Below are 16,666 nucleotides of genomic sequence, written 5' to 3'. Positions count from 1 at the left end.
GGATTTCTTCTTTGACAGACAGAGAAACTGTCTCCCAAATTTGTCACCATAGTATTGCCTATTCTCATGATTAATACAGCCACATATATTTTCCCATATATGTCTTAGAGGAAGATATGGATCAACCATTTCAGATTCTCTGAAATGGAGTTGTGACTCCACGTATGTCAATATAGGGTCAGAATGGTTGATTATAGGAGGATAAAGAGGACTGTGATACAGCCATATGAATGTCTATTCACTTGTAAATAAAGCACATATAAGTGAGTTACGCATAATGATTTGGGTGGATTTCCCTATCCCCACCTCCCCACATACACACCCTCTTAATGTTATTTTATAGGCTTTACTCCACTTCTTAACTTGCATTGCAGTTTATATTATGATTAGCTCCAGGCCATCCCATTTGACTCAAGGCTGTATCACATTTGGGAGTGGAGATGGCAGGAGGTATTTATAGAATGGAATGTGGCTAGTTGGAATAGGAAGCTTGGATTATATGAGCGTCTTCATGAAGGCAGGCCTCTGATTTATAAGCAGTTTCATAGGCTAGCAAAGTGCAGCTTACATGTACATGTGTGAGAGGAGGTAATTCCCTCTTGTGGTTGGAGGATGCCTGTGAATAGAAGAACAGTAATGAATTACTGCCTTTGAATCTCTGGCAAAGCACCAACATATCCAGCTGCCTGGATTATTTAATTCTTTTTAGATTCTGTTTCCTTAAAGCCCGCATTGTAGGCAAGTCTTTGTTGTTACCCTTCTCTTTTTTCTTTTGGAGTTGCTGTTTATGATTCCCTATCATTAACAAATATGGTTTTTTGTCTCTTCTGCATTCCAAAATGAGATTCAAAGATGCACTCACTTCAATTTAAGAGTAGAGTGAGGGAAGGAAGGAGATACGTATGCTTCTTCTATATATAAAGCCTTATACCAGGAGTCCCCAAAATTGGCAGCTTTAAGACCTGTGGACTTCAAGTCTTAAAGCTGAAGAATTCTAGTAGTTGAAGTCCACAAGTCTTAAAGCTGCCAAGTTTGAAGACCTCTGCCTTATAATATCCAAAGTGATTAAATTGCCAGGCAGAGTTACTCTCATCCCAATTGTTCTCTTTGCTTTTTTGGGCACTAAAACTCAGATGAATCTGAGAATAGTATCCGGCAGGAGCATATTATCCAGACTTGCCTTGATCCAGAGCCTTAGTACTGTTTTTAATCTTTGTTTCCTTTTGTGAAGAATCCCAGATTCCCTGGAAACCTCCAGATGTCAGACAGACAACTTGATGAGACGGGCGAGAATGATGTGAATAACTTGTAAGTGCTACTTGGTTCGAATTATGGGGCAATTGTGGATTTAAGGATGCACAATTAGTTTGTGGGGTTCTTTCTCAAATAAACCAGAAAGATTAAAAATCAGGTTGTGTGCAGCACCTGTGGGCCAGTAGTGGGTTTTACTTACCTTTGCTACCAGTTTGGAACTGTGAGCGGGTACTTGCTTTGCTCACAGCACTTCTGCACATGCACAGAACCTTCTACACATGCGCAGAGTGTCAGTGATGACATCTGGGTGGTGGGCAGAGCCTCCCGCCGCCACCACTACCAATTCGCCCGAACTGGGGCGAACTGGTAGAAACTCACCACTGCTCTGGGCTCTTCCAGAATTTTCCTTCTCAATATTGTTGGATTGCTGTGTAGAATATTGTTAGTTTACTCTCTTGGACAACAAAGCCACAAAGTGATTCTGCCAAGTTGAACCTTCATTTTATTTTGTAGGAGTCTCTATTCAGTCTCTTCTTTCCATTTTAGTTTCCAGCTTACTGTGGAAATGTTTGACTATTTGGAATGTGAACTCAACCTATTTCAGACAGGTAACGTTTTACAGAGGACAACAATTTTAAATATTATAGCAAGATACTTTCCAGAAATTGTTTGTTCACTCTTTGTAAGTTCCGCACACACACATTTTTATCTCTCTTAATGGGGATTATGGCTCATAAGAAGTTATCCTAAACTTTTCTTCCATTCCAGTGTAGACAAACAAGCAATTTAGTTGATGATAGAGAAAACCGCGGTTAGGAAACTAGTTATGTTACATATGAACTCCAATTCCCAGCATCCACAACAAGAAGATCAATTCTGACGTATCCTGAGAAGTTTAGGGACATTGCGGGGATTGTGAATTCATCATCCTGACTGAAAAAAATATTATGTTTCTGCTCATTGGTTTAAATGTAACCTAAACAATAAAATTCACATACTCTTGAGGCTAGGCAGTTGGATTATACAGGCATCATGTCTGGCTTTTTTCCACATAACCCAAAGCCTTTTTCAGCTGCAGATTTTTGTGATGCTTTTGTGCTTGTTCTGCAGAAAAAGAATATTTTAAGTTCATTAAACTGAAGGAAAAACTGTAACATCAGTGTTTCATAATTTGATACATTCCAGACTAAGAGGAGTAAATACGCCCTTTCCAGACGTCTTAAGACTATCAAGTAGGCTTCAGGCTGGGAAAAGGGCTCTTCCCCTGCTTCTCTGTCTCCTCCTGCTACTAAGATGGGTACCTTGCGTATCTTGGTTCATGACACAGAATTTGCCTACTTCTGATGTGTGGCTGGTATCTGTCCCTTTCCTCATTCTTTCAATCTTTCTCTTGAGCAACAACTGTCGCTGCAAATTACTTAGCACTCTGAATCTCATGAAACAGGCTTTTGCTCCTTGCTACTACAGACGGTTCTGTAGAACTATGAAAGATGTTTCAATAACATCTTGTCATTTAGTTCTCATCTTTAACCCTTTAGGAATTAAATCAGTTCTTCAGTTTTTAGTGTCAGTAAATCCTAGCTCTTTCTGCTCATTGCTTGAACCCTCCTTGTGCTGCATAATTTCCAGGCCCTTGTGGGATATTTTTTTGGTATTCGTGTCCTTATTTCTTGCTTTCCTTGTCGTATACATTCAGTTGCTCTAGTGCAGGTTGGGTGGCCCAGGGTCTATCTGTGTCTTCCATTAACCGGTTTGTGTACCCCAAGTGTATAATTGAGACCCAATGTACTTTGCTTTGGAGAGCTTTGACAGCTAAAACAAGTGTCTTTAACCTTTGCAGAGAGGTAGAAAGTAGAAAAGGAAGAAAGGAGGGAAGGGAAAGAGAGAAAGAAAAGAAGGATTGTTGTAAAACAAGTGAGAAGGATTGGTAGAAGAGTAGCCCCGAATATATATAAAATATTAATATGAAAATGTAAAGAGTATATATATGATCATCAATGGATAAGCGATTGTACATTCATAATATGTCTATGTGAAATAAAATAAAAAACTTTAAAAAAAACATTTGCAGAGAGGTAAAGTAGCCATAAGATCTCTAGCTCTTTCCCCCCTTCCACCAACACCCTAAGTCAGTTTTTCCCTTGTTTTTAACTTCACCTTTAACTTCTACTCTCTTTTTTTGGAGCAATTTCCCTCAAATTTAACTTCGTTAAGTTTTGATATTACTACTCTGTAGATTCTGTGGCCCTCTTTAGAATATTGTTATTTATGGCATTTCTGCAGGGTTCGTTCCCCCCCTCCCACCCCCGTGATTAGAACATGAATGTATCTATCCTGTCAAGATAATTGAAATAATCCATGGTGCTGGTATGGTTCCCCTTCAGTGTTCAGCTCCTTGGACATGTCTCGCTCTGTGTCGGTCACAGCTGCTGGGCAGTGCCGCTTGGCTCCTCTGATTCAGGTCATTCTAGACTGCAGCCACCTCTATGACTACACAGTAAAATTGCTGTTCAAGTTACACTCCTGTAAGTACAAATTTATCTATCCCTTTTTGGCATGAATTCCATCACCACTTTCATTCTTTTTAGCTACTGTAATTAGAATGACCAGGACACTCTCCATCTGTATTACTATACAGTAAAAATGTCCTGGGAATAATATATTAATTCCTCATATTTTGGTTTTGGTTTAATCTTGAAATTGTTTCCCAAACATGTTTTAGAAATACAGTCTCACTTGAGATAGGCGAGTATTATTGTTTCCATATTGGATTTGTTTCTTTACTTTTTCAAAAAAAAATTCAGTGAGGGCAGAGGAAAGGTGATAAAGTAAGATGTAATTAAATATGATGTGAATTATTGATTCAATCATTATGAGTGTCTTAGAACAGGGCTCTCCAACCTTGGCAACTTTAAGATTTGTGGACTTCAACTCCCAGAATCCCTCAGCCAGCAAAGCTGGCTGAGGAACTCTGGGAGTTGAAGTCCACAAGTCTTAAAGTTGCCAAGGTTGGAGAGCCCTGTCTTAGAACATGAGATATAATAGGAGACAGTGATGGTTTTTACCATATACAGTATATCACAGAGTAAACTGAGAGACCCTCGATCTGAGCTTAAGGCAAAAGATGTAAAGATACGTTGTGGCATCATGCAACCTGAAAAGACAGGCATTTTATATATATATAAATTGCACACACACACACACACATATATATTAGTAATTTATCCATCCTGTCAATATAATTGAAATAATCCATGCTGCTAGTGTGTTTCCCCTTCAGTGTTCAGTTCCTTGGACATGTCTTGCTCTGTGCCGTTCACAACTGCTGAGCAGTGCCACCTGGCCCCTCTGATTCTCCTGTTTGCATGTCCACACAGATACGGCTAGCTGAGTCATCCAAATATTCTGCTGTTCACTCTTTCTCTTGGTATCTTTTCTCTAGGTCTCCCAGCTGATACACTCCAAGGCCACAGAGACCGTTTCCTGGAGCAGTTCAAAAAGTGAGTGTGTATGGGGGTGGGGAAGGGGGAGTTGTTTGTAGAGATGAGGGAATAGGAAATATGTGTGTAGGAAAGTGGTCACTATGCATTTACGGTAAATTCAATAGGCTGTTTATATTCAGGCCACTGAATATAAATAGTCAGATGTTGTGTCTTGATCGTTGGATATGACACAGTTCTCAACTTTGCAGGAGGCAAGGTGTTAGAATGAGAGAATTTTGGGGAAATATTATGTGAAAAGTAGAACTAAACAGAATCAAAACTAAAACACAGCATTATTCTATTTCAAGATAATTCCTGCTCTTGCTTCAGCTAGCCTAGCAATCCAAAGAATTGAATAAATTGGATAAAGAATAAAGAATTTTCTAGCAATCCATTACAGGTAGTCCTCGATTTACAAGCACAATTGAGCTGAAAATTTATATTACTAAGTGATACAGTTGTTAAATGAGTTTTGCCCCATTTTGTTTGTTTGTTGCCAGAGCTGTTAAGTGAATCACTGCAGTTGCTGAGATTATAACATGGTTGTTAAGTGAATCTGATTTCCCCATTGATTCTGTTTGCCAAAAGGTTGCAAAAAGTGATCACATGACCACAGGACACTGCAATCATTGTAAATGTGTCAGTTGATCACAGGAACATGGGGATGTAGCAACGGTTCTAAGTGTGAAAAACAGTCATAAATCACTCTTTTTTAGTGCTGTTGCAACTTTGAATGGTCACTACCTGTGCTTTTATGTGTTACACACACTCTGGCTACTGGATTTGAAGTTTATTAAAAGATTTCTACTTTCTGATACTATAAATCTTTGGGTATTAACAAGCTGATGTTTTGAACCATAGATGTTAACAACAGTCCTTAACAAATTGATGTTTTGAAACCATACAAGATCTGATTTATACTTATGATATTATCTATATTTGGTTATTGAGTGTAAAGTGGTATTGAGTTCAAGGTTTGTTTGTTTTTTAATCACAAAGTTTCCAGGGATCTCCTGCTGCAGTTATGCACTCTTATTGGTAACACTATGGTATCATTGGAGAGAATTTCCCCACTACTCCTAGCTCCTGAGTCCAACTTACATGTTGTACAGCAGTTGCAATAAAGCTATTCTTCCCCATAGAGGTTCAGCATCCTTTTCCTAAAACTGTTCCCATCTTTTTTCATATATGGATTATTTAATACTTACATCCCCTCCCTCCCCCAACTGGCAGAGTAATGTGCAGTCTTGGTCATAGCCCAAGTCCCTGGATGAAAAATTGCTGCATGCTGTCCTGCCACCTTTGTAAATCACAAGGACGTTGACTTTCCCTCCACAGCAATTTCAGATTTATTGATTTATTTTGGCAGACCATAAAAATGTATATAAATAGAATTGTGAGATACGTTGCGTACAAATGTCCCAAATAAATAAAATACGTACAAAAAATAGAGGTCATAGAAAGGAAGGCTTATTTGTTTTTGTGTGATATGGTAAGGAGATTTTTATTTTTCAAGACCAGTGATAATTCAAGGAGAGGACACCAATTAAAAAATATTGTTTACTTTCTTCTATTGGTCAGCTAGAAGGAAAAAGGGAGAGCACTCACTGGATTATGTTCTCTGTGATCATTTAATTTACAAGTACCACAAACATTGGTTCAGCATAATTTGATGTTAGGATGATGTTGACTATGCATTTAATTTCAAATTGTCTTGTTGTGTAAATTCCTGATGGTTTGGATATGCTCTTTCATAGCACTATCTCACGGGTGTCAAACTCGGTGTCACATGACCAGTGGTGGGTTTCAAATTTTTTTACTACCGGTTCTGTGGATGTGGCTTGGTGGGCGTGGCTTGGTGGGTGTGACAGGGGAAGAATACTGTAAATCGCCATTCCCACCCCACTCCAGGAGAAGGATACTGCAAAATCCCCATTTCCTCCCAATCATCTGGGACTTGGGAGGTAGAGAATAGATGAGGATGGGGCCAGTCAGAATTTTTACTACCGGTTCTCTGAACTACTCAGAATTTCTGCTACCGGTTCTCCAGTAATGGTCAGAACCTGCTGAAACACACCTCTGCACATGACATATCATGACGTATCGCGACTTCTTTTGCCTTTGCAGAGCAGGGGTGGGCGTGGCTTGGGCTTGGCCAATCTGTGGGCCTCCAATTTGACACATCTGCGCTTTCTGATTAAGGAATGTCCTTTGAAGTGTCTTCAGAAGGAATCAGCCCTGTCAAAATAGGCTGCATACTAGTTCCCAGATGAGCAAGTCCCCTGATCAACACTGCTTCTCATTTTGATTGTGTTTCTATTTTCTCCTCATTCAGCTCCTTATAGCCATCAAATCAACAGTGAGGACTTTTTATCTTCTATTAACAAATGTATGCCGTGAAGTTATATCTTTATTTTGGTCATTGACCAGCATATGGAGAGTGGGATACAAACAGTAATTTTAAAAAAGTTATTTTAAAAAAGATTAAAATGTACACACACAGAAACACATATACCCCGATAAAAGGAGGGTAGAGGACACACAGGATTAAAAAGCATAAAAGATACATCAAAGTCTAATCTAAAAAAAAGCCATAAAAGTATAAAATGTATATAAGAGTCTAAAGAAGAGTCTTTAAAAAATGTAAGGGGAGAAGTAGGAATGTTAGATGGATGTAGGGGAACATAAAAATTAATAGGCAGCAAATTAAATCTATCACAATACAAAGCAATTTTAAATAAATGCTCATTAAGACCAATTTATGGCACAGGCTTCATCTGATGGATTTTAAGCATTGCTGTGCAAAACTTCGCAACATTATATGTTGTAGCAGGATTAGCACTGTATCTTCAAACAGCAGGGAGGTGTAGAATTCTCCTTCTTGCCCTGGGTACTCCCTCCCCTCACAGTGGCAGTGAGGGGAGGTAGTACCAAATCAATTTTGACTCCTGGCAATAGCCCTAAAGCAGGAGTCTCCAACCTTGGCAGCTTTAAGACTTGTGGACTTCAACTCCCAGAATTCCTCAGCCAGCTGTTGCTGGCTGAAGAACTCTGGGAGTTGAAGTCTACAAGTCTTAAAGCTGCCAAGGTTGGAGACCCCTGCCCTAAAATACTCTGCAGTTTTTTGGGCAAGTTTTTTTGAAGTGGTTGTTATTTATTTCTTCCTAGAACTGAGTGAACTCATACCCTGGTTTCTAGCCTAGTGCTTTAACCACTATGACAAACTGGCTTTCCCCCTTTATTTTTATAGGATCTAATAACAATAGTCATTTCACTTTCTTGACACCCTCTTTATGGTTCTAGGTTATCTGGGTATGTCTTGAAGACCTGACCTTCTTTTCATTTCCTATATGTGTCCTTTTTTGTTTCAATATTATTTTTGGCTGTTTCGTTCCGTATTTTTTTCCCTTAAGGGGATTAGTATTTTCAATTATGCTTCTAGTATGTTTAGAACCTCTCATATATCTTGAACTCTTTCATATTTAGTTTCTCTAATTCTACTTGTGACTGCTGTTTTTATTAAAGTCCACATTTTCCTATACTTCTTTTTAGTTTTACTAAAAATCAAGAACTCCAGCATTACATGGTAACTTTCCTACAATATTTCTGTTACTTCCATGTTAGCATAAAGACAAATATAGCTGATTTTTCATTTTCCAAAATAGAAAATGATTAACAAGGCAACTCAGGAATTTCCTGGAGGGACAAACTTGGCAGAGTGTTTCCCAACTGGTCAAAATAATTAAAAACTTCTAGCACTACTATGTTATATCTTTTTGAAAGATTTTCAAATACATTATTGAAATGCTTCCTCCATACCAGTGGTGGGTTTCAAAAATGTTTACTACTGGTTCTGTGGATGTGGCTTGGTGGGCGTGGCAGGGGAAGGATACTGTAAAATCTCCATTCCCTCCCCACTCCAGCGGAAGGTTACTGCAAAATCCCCATTTCCTCCCGATCAGCTGGGACTTGGGAGGCAGAGAATGGATGGGGCGAAGCCAGTCAGAGGTAGTTTTTACCGGTTCTCTGAACTAGTCAGAATTTCCACTACCAGTTCTTTAGAACTGGTCAGAACCTGCTGAAACCCACCAGTCTGCTCCATACCTTATCCTTAACTGGGCATACCAGTATGATAGCAATGGCTTGATTCATTCCCCACTTATTTTAACCTAGATACTCTCTCAAGTGCTGCAAAATAAATTTACTTGGATCTTTAAGGAGGACAAATCAAGGGTTTATTTTTATTAGTTCTGTTCCTTTTTAAACAAATTTAAATACAGTTCCTTTAACTGTATTTGAATTGTGGGCTCATCCCTCTAGGATTTGTCAATGACAACTCTGCTTTAATTTCTAAACTATATTATTATACCAATATGCTTTTGTTCCTTTATGGTTGAGTAAGCCAACACTGAAGAATGCACTGGTCACCAAGAAATAGAGGTTCTTACTCATATATAGAAGTTTCATTCCTATGCTGAGCTTACTAGGGCTTTTCCAACTGAGCAAGGCTTTGGGTTCAAGTTATGTTCAAAGAAGAACCCAAGAGAAATGCTATTGGTGGATTTGTAAAAATCCACGTGGATTTCTACAAAACTATAAGTAGGATATATGGACAATGATTACCATATTTTTCAGTATATAAGACGCACTTTTTTACCCCCAAAAAGAGGGTGAAAATCTGGGTGCGTCTTATACACTGAATGTAGCCTCACCCACCTGCCGCCCCCCACCCTTCAGAGGTTGTCGGCCTCTGTGTGTTGCACAGCCGCACGTCCTCATGAAAACGGTCTTGCATCTGCCATGGCGCTTCAAAGGGCCGCACTACAGCTGATTAGCACTGTAGGTGGCTAGTAGATGGATGCCTCTATTTTTAAAGAAGGTAGACTGGTGCGCTTCCAAAAAAAGGCAATTAGTAGACCAGTGCCTCAGTTTTTAAAGAAGGTAGACCGGTGTGCTCCCAAAAAAAAGCAATTAGTAGACCGGGGCCTCTATTTTTAAAGAAGGTAGACCGGTGCACTCCCAAAAAAGGCAAGTAGACTGGTATGGCTCTGCTAGACCGGAGCAAGCCTGGTAGACCAGTATGTTTCCTGATTAGAAAAAAAAAATTTGGTCAAAAAACTCAGTGACTCTGAAAGAATTGAACAGAAATGGGCTGGAAGCCAGATCTGCTAGAGATGTTTCTCTCAGGCCGACTGAGTCGAAACTGGGCCCAACAGGAAGGAGGAAGGGGTGGGGTCAAAAAACTATGACTCAGTCTCTAGGCAGATCCGGTTGCAGCAACCCATGTCTCACTGATGCCTCAGCCTCACTGGAGAACTGGTGGCTTGTTGGGCGCTGCGCAGGAGGTGTAAGGCAAGGCGCTGCCACCCGACAACTGTTGCCGCAATCTGCTGCCTGGAACCACCCAAAAACGCAATGCTCTTTCTTTGCCTCTGCACACCCCATTTTTGGAACTGGGGAGGCAGCAGAGATCTCCAGGCGGCGGAGATCGCGGCAACAGTGTTTTTGAGTGGCAGCACCTTGCCTTTTGCCCCCTGCGCAGCACCTACTTCGCCAAGCAAGTCCCGACCTCCGCGCTTCCCCAGGCCACTCCCATTATCAAAATCCAAATGGAAGTCCTGATGCTGGTAGGCAGAGGCAGAATTCTTTTTTTCTTGTTTTCCTCCCCCAAAATTAAGGTGTGTCTTATACTCTGGTGCGTCTTATACACCGAAAAATACGGTACCTACAGTTGTTCATTGCGACAGCTGATATTTAAGATATAGTTCCTTTTAATTTATTTGAATCTCATTAGGTGATTTTAGTTATAATACTATGAAAGAGGCAATATCTACTTATACCATATGCCTGTGATGGCAAACCTATGGCACGGGTGCCCGAAGTGGCACGTGGAGCCATGTCGCCTGGGTGGCATTACCCGTTCCTCTTCCAGGTTTCTGGCGTGCATGTGTGTGCGATGATCAGCTGGCTTTTTTGTATGCGGCAGCCAGAAACTAGAAGATCTTTAAAGGGACCAAGGTCTCCAACCTTGGTCCCTTTAAGACTTGTGGACTTCAACTCCTAGAGTCCCTCAGCCAGCAAAGCTGTCCACAAGTCTAAAAGGGACCAAGGTTGGAGACCCCTGGACTAGAAGACCTCCAATATCCCTTCCAGCCCTATTATTCTATGATTCTATTTATTGACATATGCGTGCACATATTCAATTTATATGGCCACATATACACATTTCAAACAAGTGTTTCTGGATGAGCTAATAATAATTTTAAAAGAACCCCCCCCCTTGCAAAATAAATAGACAGGTGGAAACTGAAATAAGAATAACAGCCATAGATGCAAATTCAGCACCAAAGACTCAAAAAACCAAAACAAACCCATCCTAATGCACAAAATCCAACACAAATTGTTTTGTATATTATGGATTTAATTCATTTTTCCATTGGTTGCTTTCTAAACACTCTTGAATCTAGTACAAAAAATTCCCAGAAATTTGGATTCAGTTTAAATAAATACAAAATTCTATCGGTAGGACAACATTAGGCCCCAATGCTGTTATTTGCTGAGTATGATGAGTTGTCTTGCGAATCTAAATATTACAGTGAGTGGCAGGATGGGTCAATATGCCTTTACGGCAAATGCTTTGCTTTGCATTATCATTGCTGCTATTTAATGTCTCTTCTCTGACCTTGAATGACCATCCTGATTTTGGATTGCAGTTTCATTTTGCTTCCCTCTGAGCCTGACAGACTGCCCAGATGATTGTTTAAAGTTCGCTAGACTTTAATATATCTTTCCTTAAATTTTGCAGGCTGAAGGATCTCTTCTATCGCTCCAGCAATCTGCAATACTTCAAAAGGCTGATTCAGATCCCACAGCTGCCTGAGGTGAGGACCCATGACTTTCTGTGAATGTCATCCATAGAGTTGCTGTTTTCACTTTTGTTTATAGCAGGGGGGACTTCAACTCCCAAAATTCCCCAGCCAGCAAAGCTGGCTGAGGAATTCTGTGAATTGAAGTCCTCTAGGCTTAAAGTTGCCAAGGTTGGAGATCCCTGGTTTATAGTATCTATGCTGAGGCTTTTTCAGCTATGACGTAATGGAACTGTATGTCATAACTGAACTATGACATTTGGATGTATGAATAACAGAATACAAGGGACCTTGGAATAGAATAGAATAGAATAGAATAGAATAGAATAGAATAGAATAGAATAGAATAGAATAGAATAGAATAGAATAGAATAGAATTTTTTATTGGTCAAGTGTGATTGGACACACAAGGAATTTGTCCTGGTGCTTAGGCTCTCACTATACATAAAAGAAAAGATTATCAAGAATCATAAGGTACAACACTTAATGATAGTCATAGGGTACAAATAAGCAATCAGGAAACAATATCAATATAAATTGTAAGGATACAAGCAACAAAGTTACAGTCATGCAGTCATAAATGGGAGGAGATGGGTGATAGGAACGATGAGAAGACTAATAGTAATAGTAATGCAGACTTAGTGAATAGTTTGACAGTGTTGAGGGAATTACTTGTTTAGCAGAGTAATGATGTTCAGGAAAAAAACTGTTCTTGTGCCTAGTTGTTCTGGTGTGCAGTGCTCTATGGCACTGTTTTAAGGGTAGGAGTTGAAACAGTTTATGTCTAGGATGTGAGGGGTCTGTAAATATTTTCACAGCCCTCTTTTTGACTCGTGCAGTGTACAGGTCCTCAATGGAAGGCAGGTTGATAGCCATTGTTTTTTCTAGTCCAACCCCCTATTCAAGCAGGAGACCCTATATCATTCTAGACAAATGGCTGTCCAATTTCTTCTTAAAAACCTCCAATAATCGAGCTCCCACAGTTGCTGAAGGCAAGCCATTCCACTGGTTAATTGTTCTCACTGTCAGGTAATTTCTCCAAGGTTGCTCTCTAGATATAATTTGTAACCCACAGATGAATTAAAAATGACAGATGAATAAAATATGAAGAGTAAAATCCCAGCTGAAAAAAAAATAGTATCAACTGAGAGTAAAAAATGAAATATTAGCTTGTATTTAGTGTAAAAGATTATAGAAAATTAGTAATCTGTAATAATACTGAAGAGGTTCTTTCCTGTTGTAGTCTTTATAGTTTGTAATCCTCAGAAGAAAGTGGAGTGATAATTGCAACTAAATAGAATCTTATTGCAGTTTAGGGCACAGTTTTACAATCCTCGTAAATCAGTTTATAATCTCATAAATTTGCAGACTTGCTTTGTGGTTAGTGTAAACAGCCTTGCTTTGTAATAGCCAGAGAGCCTATAATTTAAGCAGCTAGTGCAGAGGTGGGTTTCAGCAGGTTCTGACAGTTCTGGAGAACCAATAGCATAATTTTTGAGTAGTTCGGAGAACCGCTAGTAAAAATTCTGACTGGCCCCACCCCCCATCTATTCTCTGCCTCCCAAGTCCCAGCTGATCAGGAGGAAATGGGGATTTTGCAGTAACCTTGCCCTGGAGTGGGGTGGGAATGGAGATTTTACAGTATCCTTCCTTCTCCTGCCACGGCCACTAAGCCACGCCCACTAAGCTACACCACGCCTACTAAGCCATGCCCACAGAACTGGTAGTAAAAAAATTTGAAACCCACCACTGAGCTAGTGTAAACAAAAATTTGAATAAATTGACCGGTAAATAACTGCAAATGAATTAGGTGCAAATCTGTTTGCAAAGGTGTTTTTTTTTTTCTCCAACCACAAGTAGTTTTGGAATGCCAAAATGGGCAATGAGCAATAACCTTGGGCACTACAGTATTGACTTAGTATACGTGATAAGCTTTTTCAGTGCAACAGTTCTGTATCATTCCCTGTTCCATGCACTAGAATCCCCCCAACTTTCTGCGGGCCTCAGCACTCTCTGAACACATCAGCCCTGTTGTTGTCATCCCATTGGAAGCTTCATCCCCAGACAGTGAACCCATCATGGATCTTGTTGAGATGGAAACTTCCTCACAGCAGGTGAGCGGAAGGGCAGAGTTCCTTTGAAGAATAGAAAATCTAGGCCCATCCCAAGAAAAAGGTATTTGTTCTGGTTATGATGATATGAAAGAGTACTTCAGTTTAGCAAATTTTGCCTGACTTGTTGACAGAAATTTTCAAGAGTTGGAAAATCAGTGCTAAGATTTTTTTTCCCCCTAGGATTTTCTGCTTTGGATGGAGAGCTGTCTTCTACGACAGGGGTCTCCAACCTTGGCAACTTTAAAACTTGTGGACTTCAACTCCCAGAGTTCCTCGGCTGAGGAACTATGGGAGTTGAAGTCCACAAGTCTTAAAGTTGCCAAGGTTGGAGACTCCTGTTCTATGAAATGGAAAGATCTGATTACTCTCTCAAAAAAGGGAGGTGGGAAGCAGAGTGGAGAAATCAAGTGGATTTGAATGGTTTTCCTGGTGACAAAATAATGGGAAGATTATCTTCCATGTCACTGATTTAGAAACAGCTCCTGTTCTCCACTATCTGTAAATTGAGTTTCCACATATGCTTCAATATCAATAATTGTTGTTCCCATCCTCTCTTTCTGATTAGTCACTCTACTGAGAATTCCCTGAGATTTAAGTCAAGTCCCTCTTTTCTTGAGTTAGGATGGCGTGCAAGACAAGTTTTTCTTTTCATGAAGCTAACTGCTTCCATCTTATCTACCAGAGTCTCTTTGACAATAAGTTTGATGACATCTTTGGGAGTTCTTTCAGCAATGATCCCTTTAACTTTAACAGCCAGAATGGGATGACCAAGGATGACAAGTGAGTGATTATTCATTTCTTACTATGCCCTTTATTAATTTAGAAGGAAACTTTACTTTCATTATTGCTGAACAGATGCTTTTTTCATATACAGGGTGCAATGAAAACACCAAAAATAGCTTACCCAGGAAGCATCTTCATAATCTCTGCTTTATGTATGGGACAATGGCAATTGCAAGACCTCCTTTTGGGATGGGAGTAGAGTAATTTCTAAATATAATTACACAAATAAATACCCTGTTCCTCTCTGCAACATGGAATATGTTTCTAAAATACAAACTAGTTACATAGAAATTTGTTTTGTTTTTGGGTTTATGTTTTCTTGCTTCAGAATGTGGATTTTTTTTTTCTTCTGTACAGTATTCCTGGCACTGGCCATGCTCTAAATCCCCTACACAAATGGCATTGTGGTGGAAATAATAGCATGACAGCCAAGCACCTGTAAACTTTATTGTCTTTGACAGAGAACTTAATGTATTTACTTTGAACCTCTTCTTAAAATATTGTGGCATAGTGGTTAGAATGCAGTATTGCAGGCTACTTCTGCTGACTGCCTGTTGCCAGCAGTTCAACAGTTCAAATATCACCAGCTTAAGGTTGACTCAGCCTTCCATCCTTCTGAGGTCAGTAAAATGAGGACCCTTCTTAGAGGCAATATGCTGACTCTGTAAACTGCTTAGAGAGGTCTGTAAATCACTGTGGAGTGGTATATAAGTCTTAAGTGCTATTGCTATTAATTCAGCTGCTTTCTTCATCTGCATGTAGCCATGAGGTCTGACTTTGTTTTCCTCCCATCCAATTTAAAAATATTTATATCCAAATTGCACAAGTGTTTCTCCCTCCTTCCAGGGACAGGTTAATTGAACAGCTGCACAGAGAAATCGATGCCCTTAAGGATGAGCTCAAGAACTTCAAAGCGGAGGTAAATTTAAAGTCTATTACTACAGGGATGTTTTTTCTAAGCCCAAATACAGAAACTCACATTTGCTTTGGACTCTAGTCAGGAGATGAAAGTATGTAGGAAACCAGAAAAATACAAAATCCCAAGAGATACAGAAAAGAGGGATCTGCTATCCTTTGCTTTAATATCCAGAAAGAAGTCATAAAGCATTCCAGAAATGCAAAATGCTACTTAGGCTAGAACTGAAGATAGATTTTCATTTTTGCTGTCATTATAGCAATCAGAAGCAAGGGCCAGGTATTTCCTTTTAACCTTCTCTGCTCTGACTTATGTTAGACCAGGATGAATTGATCCATAGGTATGCAGGCTAAGAATACGTTTTTTGCATTTGTTATCACTTAAAGCACCATTGATAGCCCTTATGTAGGCTGCTAGGATGTGAAGACTTCCCTCACATCCATTGTTCCAAAGCAGTAACCAGAAATATTGATGGTATTTACCTTTTTCTGTTTGTCTGTGCCGTCAATCTTTCTAAAAACAAAGTTTTGGAGTGGCACTTTTTAAAAACTAACACTGGCGGAGTCCAAAGTCAAGGACCAAGCAACTTGATATGCAGTCTTGATGTGTTTGTTGTAATGTGTGCTTAACTGTGCATAGCCAGAACAGTGTTACCGCTTCAATACCATGAGGTTTTCTCAGTGATCTTTACGTTTCACCCTCTCTTTAAACATGGTACCTGCAGAGTCACCGCCTGGTGATGCAGCTGAAGGGGCGTATCAGTGAGCTAGAAGCTGAGCTGGAAGAGCAGAAGCACCTAAAGCAGCAGGCTCTGGATGAGAGTGACTTCTTGCACACAGAACTGGATGAATGGAAAAAGAGGCACGAGGACACAGAGAAAGCCCAGCGAAGCCTGACAGAGATTGAGAGTAAGCAATGAAAAGAATTTGAAAACTGGGCCTTTTTTCATCTGAGATAGAAAGACTGCAGTTTAGACCAGGGGTCTCCAACCTTGACAACTTTAAGACTTGTGGACTTCAACTCCCAGCAAAGCTGGCTGAGGAATTCTGGGAGTTGAAGTTGTCAAGGTTGGAGACCCCTGGTTTAGACATCATTCACAAATTGCAGATATGTGGCCCATTCACCTGAACAGTCATTTTACTAGAAAGCAATTCAAATTAATTTCCTATAGAAGTCACATAGACCATGATAGCAAACTAATCGTTGCATATTTTGGCTCTAATTTTTAAGGAACATTTCAGAATGTACTAG

General features: G+C 39.8%; 1 protein-coding gene across 8 annotated transcripts in view; it reads left to right on the top strand.

The window, feature by feature from the left end:
• The window catches only part of HIP1 (huntingtin interacting protein 1), a 68,532-nt gene that overhangs the window by 39,023 nt on the left and 12,843 nt on the right, over positions 1–16,666 (top strand). For all 8 annotated transcript variants that reach the window (XR_009152867.1, XM_058164591.1, XM_058164588.1 and 5 more), the window contains 9 exons: positions 1,232–1,308; positions 1,801–1,862; positions 3,639–3,779; positions 4,697–4,754; positions 11,542–11,617; positions 13,582–13,716; positions 14,399–14,496; positions 15,346–15,418; positions 16,140–16,323. Coding sequence is in view for 7 of the 8 variants with exons in the window: in XM_058164591.1 (XP_058020574.1) it covers positions 1,232–1,308; positions 1,801–1,862; positions 3,639–3,779; positions 4,697–4,754; positions 11,542–11,617; positions 13,582–13,716; positions 14,399–14,496; positions 15,346–15,418; positions 16,140–16,323 (904 nt within the window). In the remaining variant the exon portion in view is untranslated. The remainder of the gene's footprint in view (positions 1–1,231; positions 1,309–1,800; positions 1,863–3,638; positions 3,780–4,696; positions 4,755–11,541; positions 11,618–13,581; positions 13,717–14,398; positions 14,497–15,345; positions 15,419–16,139; positions 16,324–16,666) is intronic.

The sequence above is a fragment of the Ahaetulla prasina genome, chromosome 1 (assembly GCF_028640845.1).
Source record: "Ahaetulla prasina isolate Xishuangbanna chromosome 1, ASM2864084v1, whole genome shotgun sequence".
Lineage (NCBI taxonomy): Eukaryota > Metazoa > Chordata > Lepidosauria > Squamata > Colubridae > Ahaetulla > Ahaetulla prasina.
Note: the sequence above shows the minus strand (reverse complement) of the source record. Positions and strands in the feature narration are given on the sequence as shown.